This window comes from Bubalus bubalis, chromosome X (assembly GCF_019923935.1).
Source record: "Bubalus bubalis isolate 160015118507 breed Murrah chromosome X, NDDB_SH_1, whole genome shotgun sequence".
In the NCBI taxonomy this organism is placed as follows: Eukaryota; Metazoa; Chordata; class Mammalia; order Artiodactyla; family Bovidae; genus Bubalus; species Bubalus bubalis.
The window spans coordinates 57,042,811-57,063,312 of NC_059181.1; the positions used below are offsets into that span (position 1 = coordinate 57,042,811).

The 20,502-nt window shown below is 46.8% G+C and overlaps 1 protein-coding gene across 11 annotated transcripts; it reads right to left on the bottom strand.

The window, feature by feature from the left end:
• Window positions 1-3,478: 3,478 nt before the first annotated feature.
• Window positions 3,479-18,548, bottom strand: USP11 (ubiquitin specific peptidase 11). Of its 11 annotated transcripts, none has more exons than XM_006058784.4 (21): window positions 18,259-18,548; window positions 11,771-11,880; window positions 11,470-11,600; window positions 11,012-11,129; window positions 10,724-10,869; window positions 10,539-10,600; window positions 10,319-10,418; window positions 9,776-9,949; window positions 9,521-9,679; window positions 8,904-9,128; window positions 8,678-8,761; window positions 8,466-8,560; window positions 7,451-7,657; window positions 6,742-6,794; window positions 6,281-6,523; window positions 6,121-6,191; window positions 5,673-5,785; window positions 4,567-4,716; window positions 4,346-4,461; window positions 4,084-4,172; window positions 3,479-4,004 (listed from the first exon to the last, which is right to left on the bottom strand). In XM_006058784.4, the coding sequence occupies exons 1-21, from the start codon at window positions 18,531-18,533 to the stop codon at window positions 3,867-3,869; spliced, it is 2,859 nt and encodes a 952-aa protein (XP_006058846.1). In that variant the 5' UTR covers window positions 18,534-18,548; the 3' UTR covers window positions 3,479-3,866. The 11 variants fall into 11 exon arrangements, with proteins under 11 accessions (XP_006058846.1, XP_006058844.1, XP_006058845.1 ...); XM_006058782.4 differs by having other exon boundaries at window positions 6,266-6,523; XM_006058783.4 differs by having other exon boundaries at window positions 6,281-6,526.
• Between the last annotated feature and the right edge of the window lie 1,954 nt (window positions 18,549-20,502).

Here is a 20,502-nt window from a genome sequence, read left to right on the forward strand (position 1 = left end):
CATCACTCCTGTCAGGGGAGAATTCTAGTAGTTTGATTATTTGAATCTTAGAGCAACCTCTAGGAACCAGTGAGAGTTCTTGACCAATGACTTACCAGCTGGTAAGAACCTCTAGCCTATGAAAACATGTGGCAAATAGAAGCATTTCAAGCAATTATCTCCTATCTATAAAGCGGGACTAATTTCTACCTCACAGGGCTATTGTGAGGATGAGGATGAAAAGCCTATGGAAGTGCCAAGGGCAGTGCCAGCTAACCAGGAGGCATTCAAGAAATGGTTTTTGCATATGAACCAAAAAATAAGTTGTGATCAACAAAAACTTGAACCCAACATGAATTTCTAGCCCTAAGAATCCAGGCCAAATATTTGCTGTTGTTACTGTTTTCCTATGTATTTTTTTCAATTACAAACGTAATACAATTCATTGTAAAATAATACATGATACAAAATAAAAAATGAAAGCATCTCCCTCAAAAAAATAATCAGATAGCTAGATGAAATACTAAAACTTAAACATATCGATAATTACATTAACTAAGTGATCTAAGCACCTCAATTAAAACTCAATGTAAGATTATGTAAAAAGATCCCAATGGCATTGCTTCCTAAGTGTGTTAAGAAACACACTTATAATACACAAGGGGAGTGACATTAGCAACATGGCAGACTAGGAAGCTCCAAGCTTATGTTCCCCAACAAAAACCTAAAATTAAATTTGAAAAGAAAAAAGCAAGCAAGCCAAATTATCAGATCCAACTGTGTCAGCACTTCTGGAAAAGTCACAGGTTTACAGCAACAGAACAAGTGTCCAATCAAGAAAAAGTCATTTTCAAAATCATGGGAAAGTTTTGCAGCATTCTTACTCACCCTCATCCCAGCTTCTCCCTAGGACGGTGGTAGTTGTGGTCTGAAAGCAGCTGCCTGGTTCCCAGTCCCCTCCCTTGAACTGGAGGAAATGCAGCAGATTATTTGCAAGTGGTTGCCTATGTGCTTTCTACCCATCCACCGTGTTCCATGTTCCTTTCTTCTTGCCTTCTTTTGGATTATTCATCTATTTTCCTCCCTCTTGTTTGAAATGTGTATCTTTTATATTTTTTAGTTTTTATATCCGTATTAAAATACAGTATTAGTCTAACTTAAAATCTTCCAGAAGATGCATTTCTTAGTATGCCCTAAACTGTATTCAATTCACAAAATCCTTCCTTGGCTAGGTCTGATTTGTTGCTAAACTCATCCATTGACTTTTTCCTGCTAAATGCTAGTTTTAGTGATATAGAATTCTATTATTTTCTGTTGACCAACCATAATACAATGGTATTAAGCAAATGTTAGTTACATAATCACAATAGTAAAAGATGTTTATCAGTTTCACAGTAAGTAGCCAGACAAAAAAATAAAAGATAATTCTTAAGTTTTGCTATGAAGGTGATGGCACCCCATTCCAGTACTCTTGCCTGGAAAATCCCATGGACAGAGGAGCCTGGTAGGTTGCAGTCCATGGGGTCACGAAGAGTCAGATACCACTGAGCGACTTCACTTTCACGCATTGGAGAAGGAAGTGGCAACCCACTCCAGTGTTCTTGCCTGGAGAATCCCAGGGAAGGGGGAGCCTGGTGGGCTGCCGTCTATGGGGTTGCACAGTCGGACACGGCTGAAGCGACTTAGCAGCAGCAGCTCAGATCTATCACTTCTGTTTGGTTCTTTCTCAACTTATTTTTACTTGTTTTCATTTTCACTTTTAAAGGTTTTAAATTTCTTTTTCACATGTATCTCTATTTCCATGACCAGAATAAACATGTTTTACACTGATGGCTGAGGAGTCTATTGTGTCTCTGTGTTACTGTGTTGTCTTTTATTTGTCCTGATTCTTAGGCATGTTGTCTTTTCAAGGTGTCTTTGGTTAAACCAGGGAAGTTCTTTTCAGTTAATTCCTTTTACTTGGATGTTTGTCCAGGACTGATTATTCATAGCTAATGAGGACTTATTTTGAACCAGCTCTTCATGCTTGCTTCATCTTCAAAACGGGGTAATAGTGCTTAAACCATATAGTCTTCGTGAGGACCTCAGTTCAGTCAGTTCAGTCACCCAGTCGTGTCCAACTCTTTGCGAACTCATGGACTGCAGCACGCCAGGCCTCCCTGTCCGTCACCAACTCCCAGAGTTTACTCAAACTCATGTCCATTGAGTCGGTGATACCATCCAACCATCTCATCCTCTCTCATCCCCTTCTCCCGCCTTCAATCTTTCCCAGCATCAGGGTCTTTTCAAGTGAGTCAGTTCTTCGTATCAGGTGAAGTACTGGAGTTTCAGTTGTGAGGACTAAATGACAGCTTATGAGTCCCTGGATCCAATATTTTTATTTTTTGCTTAAGTCAGTTTGAGCTGAGTTCCTCACAGCAACTATCTCGATTTCGCCTGTATCTACAGCACAACTGAAGGTTGGTGGGTGATAAGGCTGGGCTGAGTGCCCCTCAGAGGGGGCTTTGCAGGCCCAGTGCAAAGGCAGGAGGCTTGGTGGCGGAATGATCTCTCAGCCGCCCTGATAAGGATTCCCTTCCTTAGTGTGAAGGGCTGGGGTGCTTGTCTATGTCCAGATACTGCACGCTGGTCCACTCCATTCTGCCCCACGGTTGTCCCCACTGGAGCTCTGTTTCTCTCAGGTGAGAGCTGGCACCCACAGGAGGGCTCAGGCGGCTGGTGGGGGGGGGGGAGTGGGGGGGCTGTGCAGTGCTTAGGTGGCATCTTATGCTCACACAATGCTGCACCCATTCTACAGGAGGTGCTCTATCTCGCTCTTCTGTGGGATGAGGCTGGAGGGACCCTGCCTGGTGGGGAAGCTGCAGTCATGGTGGGAGGCTAAGCATAGGGGCAACACAGACACAGCCCATCTGTCCTGTCACTGTGGGTGGCTTGGGCCAGATGTACCCCCTTCTCAGAGGACACTACTGCTGGCCTGTGAGGTGGTCTGTTTAGTATCTTTATATCCAGAACCCAGCCATTTGCCCCCACACATGCCTGTCTGTTCTAGACACACCTTTCCCACAGCAGCTGAGCACAAGTCATGTCCACTACCACTTCCATCCTGGGTCCACAGAGGTCAAATATCCCCTTTGGGGACTACTACTTCCAGTGTAAGTGATGAGGTGCCTGGACCTCTGGACATAACTAGAGCAATTACTTGACCTCTGCATCTGTTTCCCCACCTGAAATTGGCAATGACAACTCCTGTGTGAGACTCTTGTGAGGATTATGAGTCAATATTTGCAAAATGCTTTAGAAAACACTGGGCATGCAGTTGGTGCTGAGAATTGTGTCTGGCGCACAGATGGCGCTTCACAAGCACTTAGAATAGGACCTGGCACACAGATGGCGCTCAATGAGCACTCAAGAGCAGCAGCCATCACACACCTGGCATTCACTCTGCACACAGGCACAATACTGGTGCATGGTTAAGGATGTGGAAAAAAAAACCCCACAATGCCAAGGAACACACTGGCACTTTTATATATACACAGCGCAAGGTACAGGGTCTCAATAAGAAAATACACTCTGTTCAGGTGCACCCCACCCCCACCCCCTGAGAACACCCCAGATTGAGGACAAGAAGGACAGAATCATAAATAGAGAATAGAAGGGAAGATTAATGCTCTAAAGGGCAAACACGGGCAGGGAACACAATGCTGGAAGGAGACACGACCTCTTCTTCCCTGGGAAAGCGCAACATAGCAGCAAGGAGAACAGTAGCCACAACTAAGCCTGTGACGCCTGGCGTGGGGCACCTATAACTTGGGTTAAGAGAATGGGGGTGGCTTCAGGAAGGAAGAGAGCCGGGACAGCTTCCTTCCCGGTGGCAGGGCCAGGGCCCCTCAGTTTACATCCACGAACTCTGATTTGGGTGGGGCACCACAGGCAGACGATGCCGGGGGCTTTGACGAGCTGGCCTGGGTTTGCAGACGGCGTGCCACGTCCTGGCGTTGGTAGAAGAGGACATAGGCTGCCTTGGACTGTGAGGAGAAGACAAGAGTCAGTGTGGGTTGGGGAAGAAGGTGTCGGGAGAAGGGGAGGAAGGAAGATAGGAATCACCTCAATCTGATTCTCTGTCACAGGTGAGACGCTGCTGTCATCGAAGTAGTGCCACTGACCGCTGTCCTTGTTGCACGCAAATGTCGTGTCTGTAAGAGAGGACAGGCGGTCCTCACCCACCCTCCTGCCCCTAAGAAGGGTCCACGTTGGCTCTCTCACTCCTCCGACACCAATGACCTCGCCACTGGTTCACACATCTACTTACCCACTGGGACATCCCAACCCCATTGCCCCCGCCCTGAGCATGCCCCTGGGTACATACAGTGTCCATCCCGCAGGCCCCCATAATGGTTGGAAACTGCGATCAGATCGTATTTGTACAGCTCCCGGGCTGAGTCATTCTGCGGCTTGATGACAAACTCAGAGAAGTCCAGGTCCCTGTGGGTGTGGCAAGGGTTAATATCAGTGGCGCCCCCTTCCCCCAGTCCCTGCCTTCCTCCCCACCCAACTCCTGCCCCCAGCCAGCCTCCCCAGGCCCCAGACCGGATAGGAAACTCCACAAGGGTGTCCAGCTTTTCTCTGGAGAACTTGGTGTAGGAAAAGCGCTTCAGGTGGATGATGAGTGTCTCTGGTAGCATCCACAGGTCCAGCTTCTTGGTGGCCAGCTGGTGCTGCTTGCAAGTGGGGCAGTACCTAGTGATGGAGCCCAGGTCAGGAGACAAGACACTTTCTGAGCTCTTGTTGCCATGTAGCTTTGATGGGCCACATCTGGTCCAGAGATGCTACTCCTACTCCTATGTTACTTTAGCATGCTTGTTAAAACCTTGCCACGTACTTATCAATTGCCCAACATAGGCACTTTTGTACTGGCATGTTTTTGTTTGATTTCTGATCTGGTAGACCCTAGTCATCTTTTTGAGCCTGCCTCTGTCCCTCTGGTTTTCTCTCTTCTGTTTTACTCACTTACTCGCCAGGTATTTGCTGACGGCCTACTGTTGATATGAAGTAGACGGCACTACTTCATATTTGTTCCCTTTCTGCTTCGTGGAGATGCTCCTCTTATTTTTGAGATTGGCTTTATCTTTTCAGTTCTTTCTGTTTCGCTTATTCTCCAACATCCTAATGAGTGTCTACTGCATAGCCCACACCATTATAACCAATGAGAAGAGACACACAGTGAACTTAAAATGTTTTCACTCTCAAGGGGCTCACTCTAACAAGAAAGACAAAAAACGACTTAAGAGAAGAATCTAAGATGTGACATCAAGGGGTGTTATGGAGCAAGAAAGAAATGCTAGGCTCAGACAAATACGGCACAGGGAAGGAATGGAGGGAGCTGATGGCTGGGGGAGGAGCAGTTTTTAACAGAAGAATAAGAGAAGGCCTCTCTGATAAGGTGATATTTGAAGAGACTTGAGCAAAATGAAGGAGGTCAAGTCTTGTAGATAACTGGAGGAAGGATGATTTTGGGAGAAGGAACAGCTCGGGCAAAGGCTCTGAGGTGGAAATAGGCTTGGGTTGTTGGTGGCCTGAGTGGCAGGAGGCGATCGAATGAGCAGGTGGGGGAAGGTGTATTTAATGGTAACAGGGGCTGGGCAGAGGTGGTCCTACCTAATAGCACCCCCAGAGGCCCTGTTCTGGTCCCTTACCAGGGGTTTTCCTTCTCTAGGGTCTCAACGGTGGTGAAGAGCTCAATGCATTCCTGCAGCTGCACTGGTGCCTTCTTCAGCACGTACCCAACGCAGTCATGCTTCACGTAGCCCTAGGTTTGGGGAGTGGATGGCAGGTATGAGGATGAAAAGTGAAAGTCACTCAGTTGTGTTGGATTCTTTGTGACCCCATGGACTGTAGCCTGCCAGGCTCCTCTGTCCATGGAATTCTCCAGGCAAGAATACTGGAGTGAGTAGCCATTCCCTTGGGGGATAAAAAGGAGTGGGGGTGGAAGATGCACACTAAGTGGTTAAGGGCATGGACTTTGAAGTTAAGAATCTGAGGCCCCGGGAGCTCTGTGATCACGGCTCAGCTGAGGTAGGAGAGGGTGTGTGGTGCCAACTTAAAGTGCACCCCCCTCCCTGCCATCCCCTAGATCTCCTTTACCTCAGCCTCCACCTCGTCATAGTAACGCTTCTTCATCTCTGGTTCCCAGTCGATGGCAATGTACGGCTGGGCTAGGGGCGAGGGGAGGTGGTTATGGGCCCTGCTGCCAAGGAATACCCCCTCCCGCCTCCCAATCCTGGCTCACAGCTTAAGGAGACACCATTGGTATCCTCGTTGAAGGTCGAGCGGTCACTGGTCCCATTGGAATTCACTGTGTGCAGGGTGAAGAGGTGCTTGCGCCGTGCCCTCTGGGGCCAGTGAGATGGCCCAGGAGAGTTGTCCACAGGGGCCCGACTTCTGCTCACGACTCTGGAGCTAGGCCCAGCCTGCTCCAGTCCAGGGTCTCGGGAGCTGCCCTCAGTCACACGTCCAGGCTTAGGGAGCCTATCCTTATCCTCCAGGTCTGCTAGAATTGGGGGAGGATGTAAGAGGTGGGAATGTGCGAACCCCAGCAGGCTGAGCAGCAATGCACATCCAGGTGGACCCTGTGTGTGTGTCAGACCCACCCCAGACCCACCACTGACCCACTGACCCTCCCTCAGGCCATGGGAGACCCTCATCCTTGTGGATCCATGTACAGACACTCATCCTTGTGGATTCGCTCTCCTTCCTCTTCCTCACCTTTCTCATCCCCGTCATCCTCATCATCCGAGCTGGGTCTGGTCACATAGCGTCTGCCAACAGAACAGAGGAGACTCTCAAGGAGGGGGCTCGAGGGCGGGGAGGACAGAGCCCGAAGTCTACTTTGCTTATGATGGGAAGCCATGGGTCAACCCCCACACACACAGTTGTGGAGGAGGAGCCAGAAGGTCTCAGGAGATGCTACAGGAACGTGGGAAGAGATGGCCTGACAATGGAGGATCTTGTGGGCCACAGTTAAGGAGTGTGGATCTTAAGTATGATAAGCCACTGTTATACAGATACATGAGCAGCTGCACATCTCCATCGGGGAAGGCCTCCGAGGAGCATGCATAAGTGCCACGTGAGGGAGGTGAAGCCAGATAGTGCGCTGCTGTTTGCCTGGTGGGGACTCTGGGTTTTAAGCACAATAAAAATTGATCAAAACACAAATAACCAAGACTCTCCTAGAAAGACAATTAAGTACAAGATGACATTGTCTGCCATGTTCACTCCTATATCCCTGGCACCTAGGTGAGGTGGTGGCAAAGTCAGAAATTTAGAGGAAGAAAAAAACCTACAAGTTACTCTCTGGCCATGTTAAGTTTGAACGGTCTTCAGGAGCTGGACGGAAGGTGGCAACCAAGTGGTTAGACACTCGGCTCTGAGTTCTGACCCCACGTCCCCACCTGACCCAGAAGCGCAGACTCACGAGAGGCGGTACAGCAGGATGTGATACAGGGCGTCCCACGAGAGCCGGTCCCGGGGCACTGACACCAGGAGTGGGTGCCCAAAGAGCATCAAGCCATAATAGGAACTGTTATAGTCCCGGGCTGGGGTGCGCTCCCGCAGGTAGATGGGAAGCACAACATCCTCTCTGGAGTTCTCACCAACAGCAGCCCTGCCCGACACCTCATATCTGTGGGAGATGAACATCAGGTCCCATCTGATAAATATACCCAAGAGGGATTCAAGGACTCTGCCCCAGTTGCTCCAGCCACTCACCACTCACAGCCTGAAAGTATTTTTAAAAGGGTCCAAAGAGTCACCCAGGGTTTTGGATCATTTACACAGCACCTTGTTTATGTGATATTAGATAAAGTCTTTTGGTGTTATTAGAGCACTGAGGGAGCTGACAAAAATTTTTCGTGACACAAGGATCTAAAACAAATTTTTTTTTTTTTTAAAACTGCTTGGTTACAAAGAACTTTTCTACTCATAAAGCACCTTCTATTTCAGTTACCCAAACATTTCAAACATGTTTTTCTTTTTGGCCACACCACATGGCATGTGGGACCTTAGTTCCTGATCAGGGATAGAACCCATGCTCCCTGAAGTGGAAGCACAGAGTCCTAACTGCCAGGGAAGTCCCAAACTTGTTCTGAATGCTTTTATGTTCAGAAAGCAGCTTAGCATTCCCTATCTTAAAAATCATTTGGGTTTTGTGGCCTGCAAAGTGAATAAGGAGTGCAGATCAGCATCTGGTACATATGAGGTACTAGTTAAGTGCTGAATAAAATAAACAGGAGCCTCCCTCACATAATAAGGAAGAAAACACCCAAGGACATCCGGCATAAGGATTTCACCCCACTCACTGACAGCCCCTAGCAGCCTGCCCTGCTAAGGTACACGGCCGAAGCCCTGAGCAGGCTGAGGAAGGGAGAGGGAAGGTGGTTAACAAAGGAGGTTCCTAAGAAACCCCCATCTCCCCTGGTCTTCTTACTCACATGAAGATATCATCTCGGTCTAAGATGCTGCTCAGGGATTCCTCCAGCTGGTAGATCTTGTAGAAGCGGTGACTGAAGACATCAGCCACCATCATCTGGGAATGGGTTACGGAGAGAGGACCGATCAGTCTGCAAGATCTCCCACAGGCCTTTCTGCCTCCCTTGGTTTCCTTGCCCCTGTATCCCACCTTCCTTCATCTGCAGAGCCTCACCCTTTCTGGCGAGATGCCAGTGTGTTTGGCCAGAGCCACACACAGATCCGAGATCTTGCCTTTCTTGGGGACCACGAGCCGGTGCTGAGGGAGAAACGGTAACCACAGAAGAGCAGAAGGATGTGTGGTGAGTTAGTGCAGGAAACCCTGAGGTATGGCTGAGTAATCAAACCAACTCTATGAGTGCAGGTCCCTCATTACACCCCAGTCCTCGTTCCCCTCATACCTGCTCCGGCTTGCGGCGGGGGTCCATGGAGACAAAGAAGACCTCCATGACCCTCTTATGGCTCACAGGCAGTGGGACACTGAGGTAGCAGAAGGGGTCGAAGGTCACAGACACATTGCCACAATCAGGGCACACCAGTGTGGATTTGAAGAGGCCATGGAAAGTGTCCACGATCACAGAATCATTCCGCCGTTTGTGGTTTTGCCAGGCTTCCTGAGCAACCTCCTGTTGACAGTGTAGTGCTGAGTGGTGAGGGATGCCAGGGGCTGGGGAAAACCATGGTTTGCAGGCAGGGTGCACATGGGAGTAAAGGTTAAGGCCACTGGTAAAGTCCAGAGACAGAGTTATAGTGAGGGCCACCCGGAGACTGTGTTGTTCACTGTCAGGGCTAGGGGTTACTTGGGGAAGGAGACTGGGTGGGAGTTAACTCTCACTGGGTGTAGGAGCAGATGTGGAGATATGGTGAAGACGAGGATGGGACTGAGGTCAGGGAAGATGAGCTTAACCAAAAATGGGGAGTGGTGAGGGTACCCCAGGGGGGCCAGAAAATCCCTGTGGCAGAGGTCCTAGTGGCTTTAACAAGGCTCTCATGATGGGGGTCTTCTGGAAGCACCCACCTGATCTGGCCTCCCAGCAGCATCACATAGCTCCACATATTCCTTCTTCTTGATGCGATTGAGGTCCTCATGTAGCCCATCCAGGAGGAACGACAGCAGCTCCTGTGAGTCATGCTGCTGGAAGCCCAGAAACTGGGACGCAAAGTGGCCGACCTTGGTCTGAGGAGATGAGCGGGGCGTCAAGGCATGAGGGAGGCGATGGGTGGGGGGTGGGGGTTGGGGGGCAGATAGGGGCTAGCCAGGGCTGAGCCACACCTTGAACACCTGGGGCACAATGGAGCGGTGGTGGCCAGACCACGCCTGTTTCACCAGGTCCGCATAGGCCTGTGCAATCTCCCCCTTCATGCCCAGTGGGTTGCAGAAGTTGAGCTCCTCCAGGTATCGGTTTTTGAGGAAGTACTCGGTGAGCTGTGGCACGTTACTGAGGCACTGTAGGAGGCAGGAGCCAGGTGAGTGAAGGGAAGAAAAAGGTAACCTAGGTGGGGATGGATGAAAGGAAGGGGGAGGAGGATGAAGGGGAAAGAAAGGAATGGGCAGAGGAGTAGGGGAGAGGAGAGAACAGCACTTCAGGAGAAAGAAGAATGTGGTGATGAAGGAGAGGAGACTAGGGAGAGCAGGGAGCAAGTGGAGAGGAAAGGCATGGGTATTTCAGAAAAAAACATGGGCACATCAAGCCAGACTGTGCGGACCTAGCTTCCAACCTGACACCTTGCCCTGCAGTGCCCCCAACTCTGTCCTCCATTTCCAATTCGTGAATCCACCCCCATGCTGCACCAGACCTAGACCTCATGGTCCAACCTGCAGGGCCGAGTTCATGAAGCATGTGTTGCCCAGATTGGTAAGACCACAGATGCCTGGCTGGCCCTGGAAGTCCTCTTCCTCCTCCAATGTGCTGCTCCTGAAACGGATGAGAAGTTTTTATCAGCTGAAGAACTACCATGCACAGAGAAAATGTGCTCATGGGCTCAGTGTGCCGACTGTGGGACCCCACTCTGGACCGGAAACCCCGACGGCTCACGTGTCATGTGGCTGGGCACTGGGCCAAGTGCCATCCTTGTTTCGGGTTTCCATGACAACCACCTGGGTTGGAGGAAGAGGAGTAAAAAACAGGTAAGGCATTCATGGAGGGCCCATGGGTACCAAGCTCTCACTTCTCTGAATCTGAGCATGGCCTGTGGGCAAACAAGTCCTCCCCACCCTCACCTGCCCAGTCTTGAGAGCGGCGTCACGCACTGTGATGCGGGTGTTGCACAACCTCTCAAAAGAGCCCTCCGCGTTCTTGATCCACAGCCGGGTCTCTTCCTGGGGGCTCACCAGAAACTGCTCTCGAGCGGTGTGCAAAACTAGGTCTGTGGAGGGAGATGGTGCACGTTGTTCAAGGTCTTCCTGGCACCCTGAAGGATCCCCTCCTTCTTGACCTCAGACTCCTTAGGTCACTGAACCATGACTGTTGCCAGGAATGCCAATCCATTCCATGACCCATGGGCTCACCAACAGAATCTGTCTGGCTGAATTGAGCCGTGTGAGGTGTGTCCATATCACTGTGCCGGACAAGCAACAGTTCTACTGAGTACACTTCAACCTTGTGGATGCCAGGCAGTTCCACAACCTGCAAGGAGGGAAGGGTACACACACTGGCGTACCCACCGTGTGCACACACTGACACAGGGTGACCACCTCTGCAATCAGAGGAGCATCCACAGAGACGAACACACATGGCACAGACACACATATGAGGCTGTGTGAGGTGAGCACACACAGGCAAGCAAACACAGGGGATGCAGCAAGATACCGTCTAATGACCTAAGAAGGGCAGAGCCAGGTGTATGGATACAGCGGACATGAACACACAGATCTGGACCTGTCCTGGACCTTTAAGGCCTTCTTCCTACGCTTCCCCCCACCAGAAGTCAACCCCCACCCTGCAGCACCCGCACCACCCACTATACCTTGCGTTCAATGGGAGGCTGGCCATGCTCTAGACCATACCAGTTGACCAGGTAATGCCAAGCAGCCGCTGGGAGCAGCACATAGTCCTCACCTTCCACCAATCCCTTCTTGAGGCGCCAGTTTACCTGGTCTGCAGGAGGGCAGGGGGAGGTGGCAGAGGAACAATCAGGGAAGGAAAGTGATGAGTCAGTCTGGCCATCTCACCAATGACCTAGCACAGAGAAGGGGCTCATGATTGTTGGGACAGAGATGACAAGAAGTCCAGGGCTCAGCTGACATGGGGAAGCAGAAGCCTGGTACCTTCAAAGAGTTCAGCATTGTTGATGCAGCCAGGGAAGGTGCTGAAGTCCTGATCTCTTCCCTGCACGTACACCTCCCACTGCTTGTACCAGTGATGCCCCACGAGGAACCTGGACCAGACAGGTGACAGGGGTGTCGCACAGTTATCTGGCGGTGTGTGGTACCACGTCCCATGGTTATTGGACTAAACATATCCACATGTTACCAAGAGGATAAGTTTCATGAACATCTGAAACTAATACAGAGCTAAAAAATAAAACAACAACCAAAACCAAACTCATACCATGATGCCAGAAAACATGAGATTTTATTATAGAATAAATGATAATTTACTTGTATTAGTCTGTGGGGTAACACAATCAAATTAGATTCAAAATAATTGTTATTTGCAGCTAATGTTATAAGACTTCAGCCATTTTTTGAATGCACAATGTTTGTACAGGATACAAAACTCTTCAGCTGAGAAATGGATTGCTAAATATGGAAAATCCACTCAGAAATTTAAAAAAATTTCAACTGCTAAAAGAATCACAAAGTCCTCCTTCAAAAACTGCACACTGTGACCTTTAAAATAATTTTTTTGTCTTTAGGATTTATTTTGATGTTATAATAAATTTCTAATTGTATGGTGACTAGCTCACTCTGTGTAAAACTGTGAAAAACATGTAACATAAAATTTACCATCTGAACCATCTTTAAGTACAGTTTGACCTGCTCTCTTTTAAAGGAGACACTTTTATAGGCACTACTAGGATAAACATTTAGGACTGCTGAAATCTGCCTTTGTAGAATGCCATGAGAAATTCTCAAGTCTGCAGAATATGATATATAGAAAGTGCTAAATAAACTTTAGCTGTTATCATTCCAATCCTAGGGCTTAGACAACAAAGTTCACATACACATAATCCTCATGTCGGCACCCCCCGACCCCCACCTCGTCGCTCTGCAACAGAAACCTGCTCTGCAATGGACTTTTTTTTAGGGGGGGGCATGCCCCACAGCATGATCTTAGTTCCCCATCCAGGGATCAAATCATGCCCCCCTGCAGTGGAAGCTGACGGTCTTAACCATCAGATTGCCAGGGAAGTTCCTGCTATGCAATTTTTGATACATAGAAGGCTATCCAAAGTATTTAACAGCCTCAAATAAGAACTTTTTAAAAAGCTACAAAATGGATGAAAAATATATAACGGTTTTCTAGCTATTTAACTCTATACATTAGATTCTTTAAAATGGCACTTTTCTTTGTTAACCTGGAATGTTGCCCAAAATAGGCAAACTTTTCTGTGGGCTGTTTTATTTATTTGGAGGGGGGCGGTTTGCAGTGACCCCCCACAGATCCCGCACTTCACTCAGGCTGGGGACACACACACACACCCTCCCCACCCTGGTCGTTCATGCCACAGACACCCATCTAGAAGATTCTATCACAGACTTTACCCTCTACCACTTGTACCTTCAAGGTTTTAACTGCTTCTGTGGATGGTCTATGAGGTGAATTTACTCAGTAAAGCTAGTTTCTTGTTAATGGGAACTTTGACACAAAAGGAGGCACAGCTTAACAGATTTTTTTAAAGCAGATTTTAAAGGAAAATTAACATTAAAATAACTTTTTATTTAGAGTGGTAAACAAAACCTCCACACCTGGCTACAACATGAATTTCTGAAGCCTTCATAGAAGACTGAAGCTTTACATAAATTTTCACAAAACATTACTACAACGTTTTTTTCAATTCAAAGACACTTTGAATTTTTTTAACATTTCTGAATTGGGATGGCTCATAATCTGTCAGCTCAGGTGACAGGACATATAGAGTTGTCACTGTCTAATGGGAAAGCACGCACATCATTACATTTACCCCTACATGCTCATGTTTTTTTTTTTTTTTTGGTTGCAAATGTAAATGTATCTCTAAAATTTTAACTTTCTAATTTCTTATTGCTAATATACAGAAATAAGATGGATCTTGTTAAAGTCACTTATGTTTCTGTTTCCTCCAATTTGTTCAAATGATATGAAACTTGTACTTATGGAAAGAAATTACTAAACAAGATTGTCTGTCCTCTAGATTTCTTGTGTCTGGAGAAAATATCGGTTATTTTGGTTAATTATTACATTGCTAGGTATAATAATTATGGAGAAACAGAAATATGGATATAAACTAAGATATGATTTCCTACTCATTTTATTAAAAGGTTGTTAGCTTATTCAGATATAAATTACACTGTTCTAAATTACTTATATATCTATATAAGCCTAAATACATAAATAAAAATGGATATAAATAAGTTGTTTCTGTAAATTGTTACATGAATAATGTACCAAAGGAGGATAATTAGAATTGTTTCCCCCCCCCCAGAAAATGACTACGTTAACTTATGCCCAGACTGGAAGCTCCTTTTTTGTCACCAAATTACTGTCAACTCTTGGTGCCTTTTGACCTCTCTTAACTCACTTTTTAAAAAGAATTCTTGCTTTTAAGAAAAGTTAAGCTCCCAATAATCACTGCTATTTATCACTGTATGTTTTACAAGGTTGACTATAAATATTTCTTGTCTTCACTTCGATTTATATCTTGTTTTAAAAAAAGCAACAACAACTATTCTTGGGATTCCCTTGCTGGTTGGTGGTTGAGACCTGCCTTACCATGCAGGGGATGGGGGTTCGATCCCTGTAAGAGCCCACATGCTGCAGGGCTACTGAGTACACACGCTGCAACTAAGACCTGACGCAGCCAAAAATACAGAAATAAATATAAAACAATGAACTATTCTTGCTTTGTCTTTCCAAAATTCAGGCCAAAGTAAGAATAGTAACATTGTTCAAATGTTCTTTTCTGCCTAAACTATCTCTGGGAGATATCACAAAGATCTACACAAAGATCACCCTACAAAAGGAATGCATTAGGTTTACCTAAAATTTTTCATTTTTCAAACTTTTTAAAATTTTTAAAAATGACAAACCAAAAAGAAAGTTTATCTTCCTAAGTTAGTTATGGTTAATTACATATAATTAGATATACTAATATAAAAACCTTTCAATAACTGCGTACTTTTGAAGCTAAAGAGCATACTCGTTTTCAAGCAACAAAGACTAGTACAATAACTTTCTACCAAAAGATCCCCTCCTCTAGAACTTTAGACTCACAACCCCCTTTCCCTTTTTGGTTCATAAAAAATCTGAGCAGATACTAGGGGTGCTGACTCAATTACAGGGGAATTGTTGGAGGCCTATTATTTATTTCACTCTTTCATTAGATCCAGTGGCCAAGGCATAATTATCCTGTGTAACAGCTTTAGGAGAAGTCTGCACAGCACTAACCTTTAATGAAGACCCTAGAACTAAACCGACTGAAATTTTCATGTTTGGTTGGCAAATGCTGCTACAGCTGTTACACAGGATAAATACGCCTTGGACACTGGCTAGTCTCTTAAGTTCCGGAGATAAATTGTTTTCCCTTCACACATCACAATCGATTCTGCAACACTGCACCCAGGCAGCCACCTTCCTTGATCTGAACAAAGACAGGCTCATGCTTATCTACCTCTTGTTAGGAAACTATCTACACCCTGCAAACAACCAGAGGCTCCTTCACTACCCCAGATTTAACTTCGGATGGCTCACTTTCGAAAATTTGCCAAGGAGGCTATACTATCATTGATTTGAATTTTCTCTTAAAATTAAAGCTTCGCCCAGAAATTAATCAGTTTAGATAGCCAAATAAATTAAATGCCCTCACCCAGATCTGCCAGTTGACAAAAGCTAGAAAGTGCAAATATTAACATGTATATTTAGGTATATGATTTGGGATAGGTCCGAGACTTTGAAATGCTTTATGAACACAAAATTCCTGATCACTCCAGTGACCCCTTATAAAACAGACAGCAAATTAAACTGGCTTCAATGCTTAACCAACATTGATGGGATAATTCTTTTTATTGACACATCCTAATTTTAGTATTCAAATAACATAAAATTAACCATTTAAAAGTGAACAATTTAGTGGCATTTAGTACATTCAGTGTTGTGTAACCACAAACTCTATCTACTTCCAAAACACTTTCAACACACCAAAAGGAAACCTGGTATGGGTGGGATACTTTTAAAGGCTATTGTCACAAGGCTGTAAAAGTAAGTAAGATGGGGCAGGAACTAAAGCCTGCAAGCCCTTCTGAACACCTCCAAATGGGCTATAGCAATATTTCTGTTATTGTCGTTTACTCTCAAGATGGACTGAGGCTGTACCTTGCTGGAGCTATAGTGTAATAGTAAAACTGCTTGGTTTCATATTTCCGATTTGGGGAATCTCAACTTGTCTCTCCAGTAACAGGAATATGTATTTCACTAGTACTGTGATTAAAGAACTCTAAAAGGAGCAAACCTCACTCCTATCCTAAAGGCTTTCAGGTGAGAGCTTGCTTGCAGCAATGCAGGAATGCCAAGAGTCCAATACAGCCAATACAGCCGGATGGAGAAAATAAGGGGGGAGGGTAATCTGAAGAGAGATGGGAGAAACCATCACAGCCAGACACCAGCCTGGAAACTGTAAAGCCCTGCAAGTCACTGTAAGAATTTCAGCATTTACACTGCATGAAACAGTAAGACTGTTGAAACGTTCTGAGGTAAGGATGGACATAAAGACTCACTCTGTATAGAAACAGGAAAATAGTACTAGTACAGTGGAGAAACCCAGCAAATACCTTCACCAAGTGATCAAGGCTACCGTCACCAATGACGTCATGTAGATACTGAGTACCCACCTGATAGATGCAAAGGGTACTCGATACGCAGCCAGTCTGATTTCACACATATCCTCCCATAAAATGAAAGCTTAGACCACAAATACTATTCAGGGATGCATACAATGGTAGGAAACTGATAACGAAATCAAAAATTCAGGCAGGGAGGGGAATTTTCATCCCGGAGCGGCACAGAATTTCTTAAGGTAACGGTCTGAATCTTAACCTAGGTGGTTAATTCACAAATTTTGTATTATTCTTTAAATTTTTAACTTAGAAATAGACTCAGAAAAGTCGTAAAAATAATACAAAGAATTTCTCCGTGCCCTTCATTCAAGATTCTCCAAATTTAAATTTTTACTCACTTACTCGGTCATTATTTCTTTAAACACGTCTTTATATATTCTATTCTTTCAACCATTTCACAGTAAGCTTGCTTACACAATGGTTCTTTAACCTTAAATATTTCGGTTCTTTAACCCTAAATGAATTTCCTAAAAACAAAGATATTATCTTTCACAATCACAATACAATAATCAAAACCAAGAAATTAGCAGTACTAACATCTAGTCTACAGACTTTGGTAAACATTTTATCAATTTCCTCATTCATATCTTTTACAGTAAAAGAAAGTTCACTTTATGAGGTGAAAAAAAAAGATTTTTAAATAATTTATTTTTTCTGCTCCGGGATCCAATCTAGGATCACACATTGCATTTAGTTATGCATTCGTTAAATCCCGTTAATTTCTTCAACTTGGAACAGTTCTTCCCGACCTTGAAATTTTTGAAAAGTACAGATCGTTTATTTTTATAAAATGTCCATCAACCTGGCCTACGTAAACGTTTCATATAATCTTTGCAGGTCTTACGTATTTCACAACTTAAAAAACGAGATGCAACTCGGCGAGAAATAAAATGAACCCAGGAACAGTACATTTCGAGCAGAGGTTAGCAAAGAAATCAATTAAACAAGTCAATTTATCAAGATACGCATTGATATTTTAAAAATAGCTGTTTTTTCTTGATTACAAAACAAAGCACTACTAAAACAGAAAACAAACGTAACATCGAAGGCCCCTCCCGTGCCAATCACCTGCACTTTCTCCCGTCCTGGGACGATGAGCTTGGCCAGAGGCAAAAACCTCGCCGCTTCACAAGCCTTGCTCGTTCGCAGGCGCCATTTTCTGCTTCACGGGCACCACCTCCCCTCTGCAGTCTCTCCGCGGCCTCAGGACACGCCCCTCGGCCTCGTCACAAGCCTCTTTCCCAGGCTCCAGCTCTCTCCACCACTCAGGGTCCGACTCCCTCCCTCTTCCCCCACCCGCTCCGGCTCCCAATCCGCTCCTCAGCCAGACGTCACCGGCATTGAGTTCGTTCTCAGGCGCCGCGCAGCAGTCACGGCCCGCCCCCAGATGCTTCGTAACGCCCCGCAGACTACGCTCCCCAGGTCTGTTGTTGAGATCCCCTCCTTACCAAGTTCCAAGGCCCACCTCGCTGGCCTCGCCCCGCCGCCGCGGCCTCGCCTTCTCATGACCTGCCCCCTGCCTCTGCGCGCCAAATCGCGCCGCGCTATCAGGCTGCACCGCACAGGCCCCACCTCTTTCTCAGACTAGGCACTTCCCCGCCCCTCTCGTTCCCAGTCCCATAGGCCATTCCTCCTCCTCAGGGCGGCTCTCACGTGGACCTCCGCCGCCTCGTGCCCCACAGTCCTCTCAAGCCGAGGCTCCGCTTTCAGCTCTGCCTTACCAGCTTTCGCCGACCCGCAGCGAACGCCGTCGCCCATTCTCGATCTGGCGCCGCTGGCTCTCCAGGCCCGGCACCTTTTCACGCTGTGGCTTTCGGTGGTCGACCGCAGTCGCAGCCGTATCCGCGGGATTCGCTGCGACCGCCGCCATAACTGTTTGCCCTCCTCTAGCGACCACCGCCGCTGGGAATAGGAAGGGCCCCTCAACTGCCACTTCCGGATTTTGATCCCGGAAACGGAAGCAGAGCCCCCCATACAGCCAGGGGGCTACGGCCATCTTGAAAAGGGACCCTCGCGCTCGAACTCGTCGAGGGGCTGGGCAGGCATAGGCCCGTGGGCGGTGATTTCCGCCAGCAATAGGCGGGGTAAATCCTCCAGTTGGGAACTGAGGACCAAGGTGTCTTGGGGGAGTCTAACGCCATGTTGAGTCAGGACAAACGATTGTGTGGAAAGTAGAGGTAGTGGTCCCCAAGGTGGACATATTGGGACGTGCTCAGGGGAAGCTTCCAGGACCTTTCTATCCCATGCTCTGCTGAGGACCGCTCGCCTGTATCCTGGGAGTGGCCTCTTTGCAGGCCTGACCAGGATGCCCTTCCTTCATTGTACTACCCTTCTCCATCAGAAACTAATGCAAAAGAGGGCATAACTTCCAGGGCGCTACCCAGGCCTTTGGGCCTCTTCCTTGTGTGAACTAGATTTATCCTCTTGACAAAAGTGTTGAAGGCAAGTCAGCCCCAGGCCAGGTATATTTTTATTGGAGTTACAGCACTGATAATAATAGTTGGCCCTGTTTAGGTGTTTTATTGCACATAAACTAGTCTTAGGCAGCAGGTTGCCTATGGGAAACAATGGGGATGTTGAGGACCAGAAACGTTAATTCACTTTGCCCCACTAGTAAGTAGTGGTGTTGTGGTTGGAACTCAGGAATTCCAGTTCCAGAGGTGCCACCTTTAAATTCCAGGACAGAGATTTTCAATCTAGGGTCCTTTTTGGCTTTCAACCCGTTCAGGAGACCCTTTCACGGTTCACGAAGTCAAAACTATTCACGACAAGACTTTTTCGTGGTCATTTTCTATTGTGTGTGCCATGGAATTTTCCATAGACTGCATGACATAAGCAAAAGCTCTTTGGATATCCCTAAGAATTTGAAGGAATTCTGAGACCAAAAGTTTGAGAATCAGTCCACTGCACCAGAGTTTTTTTCAGCTTAGGCACTATTGACATTTCTGTTGTAGGATGTTTAGCTGCATTGCTGCCACTACCTGCTGATTCCAGTAGCATCCCCCAATTGCAAAACTTCCTCTGCGGGTGGGGGAGATTATCTCCTGCTGAGAACCGCTGCTCTAGGCTATGTCTACATTTTCTCTGCTGGGGCTCCCAGCCCTCTAGGTTGGTGATAACTAAAATTTCCCCCTTTGGCTCCCTATTGGCTGTCCCCACCTAACCATCGCACAAACTCCTTAAGACAGGATCATGATTCTGGGTCTGTTTCAGTGTATTTCTCTCACTATCACTACCCATTCCCACAGGCAAACACACAACTTGCCTTTTCACACCTTTAGACCCATGCACACACAGGTGTCCAAAATACCCTTTGCACAATTTCAAACCCCACTGCCACCAATACACATGATCTCACAATTTACCTCTATTTTCAGTTAACTTTGGTAGGGCAGGAATTGTGAATTACTGATGCCAGCCTCCAGCTCAGACCTGGCAGAGATGAGGGGGTCACAACTCAGTTGTGTAATCTTTGAGGGAGGAAAGGTTGCAGCCATTTCACCTCAGGATCTGTAAAGTGGCATTCGAGTTGGGTCTGGCACATGGTTGATAGATGCCCTTCAAGCCTACCTGAAGCTTGCCAGGTTCTCTGAACTGACTCTCACACCCATCTGCAGATACCTCCTCCCCATTTAGTCTGAAGCCTGTCCTTCCTACAGTCCAACAAGAGGCCTCCCTCCCTAGGCTTGACTTCTCCACTTTCCAGAGACCAATCTCTGCCCACACCGATGACCCTACCGGTTCTGAGAGCAGTTGGGTGAATTCTAGTCTTAAGTCCAGCCTGGCAATCTTGTCCCGTTTTGCAAGGTCTTCATTTTCCCCACCTCCCTTGCTATCAGAAGTGGCCATGTCAACTGATTCTAGCCAAAGGATGGCACAAGAAGCCTGCTGAGGAGCTTAAGTTTTAGCCATTATAAGGAAACAGGGAGGATGGTTTTCCTCGCTTGCTTTCCCGTCTTTGGGGA

Excerpts from the sequence above, each read along its gene's own strand:
- USP11 (XM_006058781.4), bottom strand. The coding sequence starts at position 18,533 with ATGGCCGTAGCCCCCTGGCTGTATGGGGGGCTCTGCTTCCGTTTCCGG. Across the intron at positions 10,601-10,723 it reads CCGCTCTCAAGACTGGGCAG|GTGGTTGTCATGGAAACCCG; the intron begins GTGAGGGTGGGG and ends CCTCCAACCCAG. Across the intron at positions 6,527-6,741 it reads GGATGACGGGGATGAGAAAG|CAGACCTGGAGGATAAGGAT; the intron begins GTGAGGAAGAGG and ends CCCCAATTCTAG.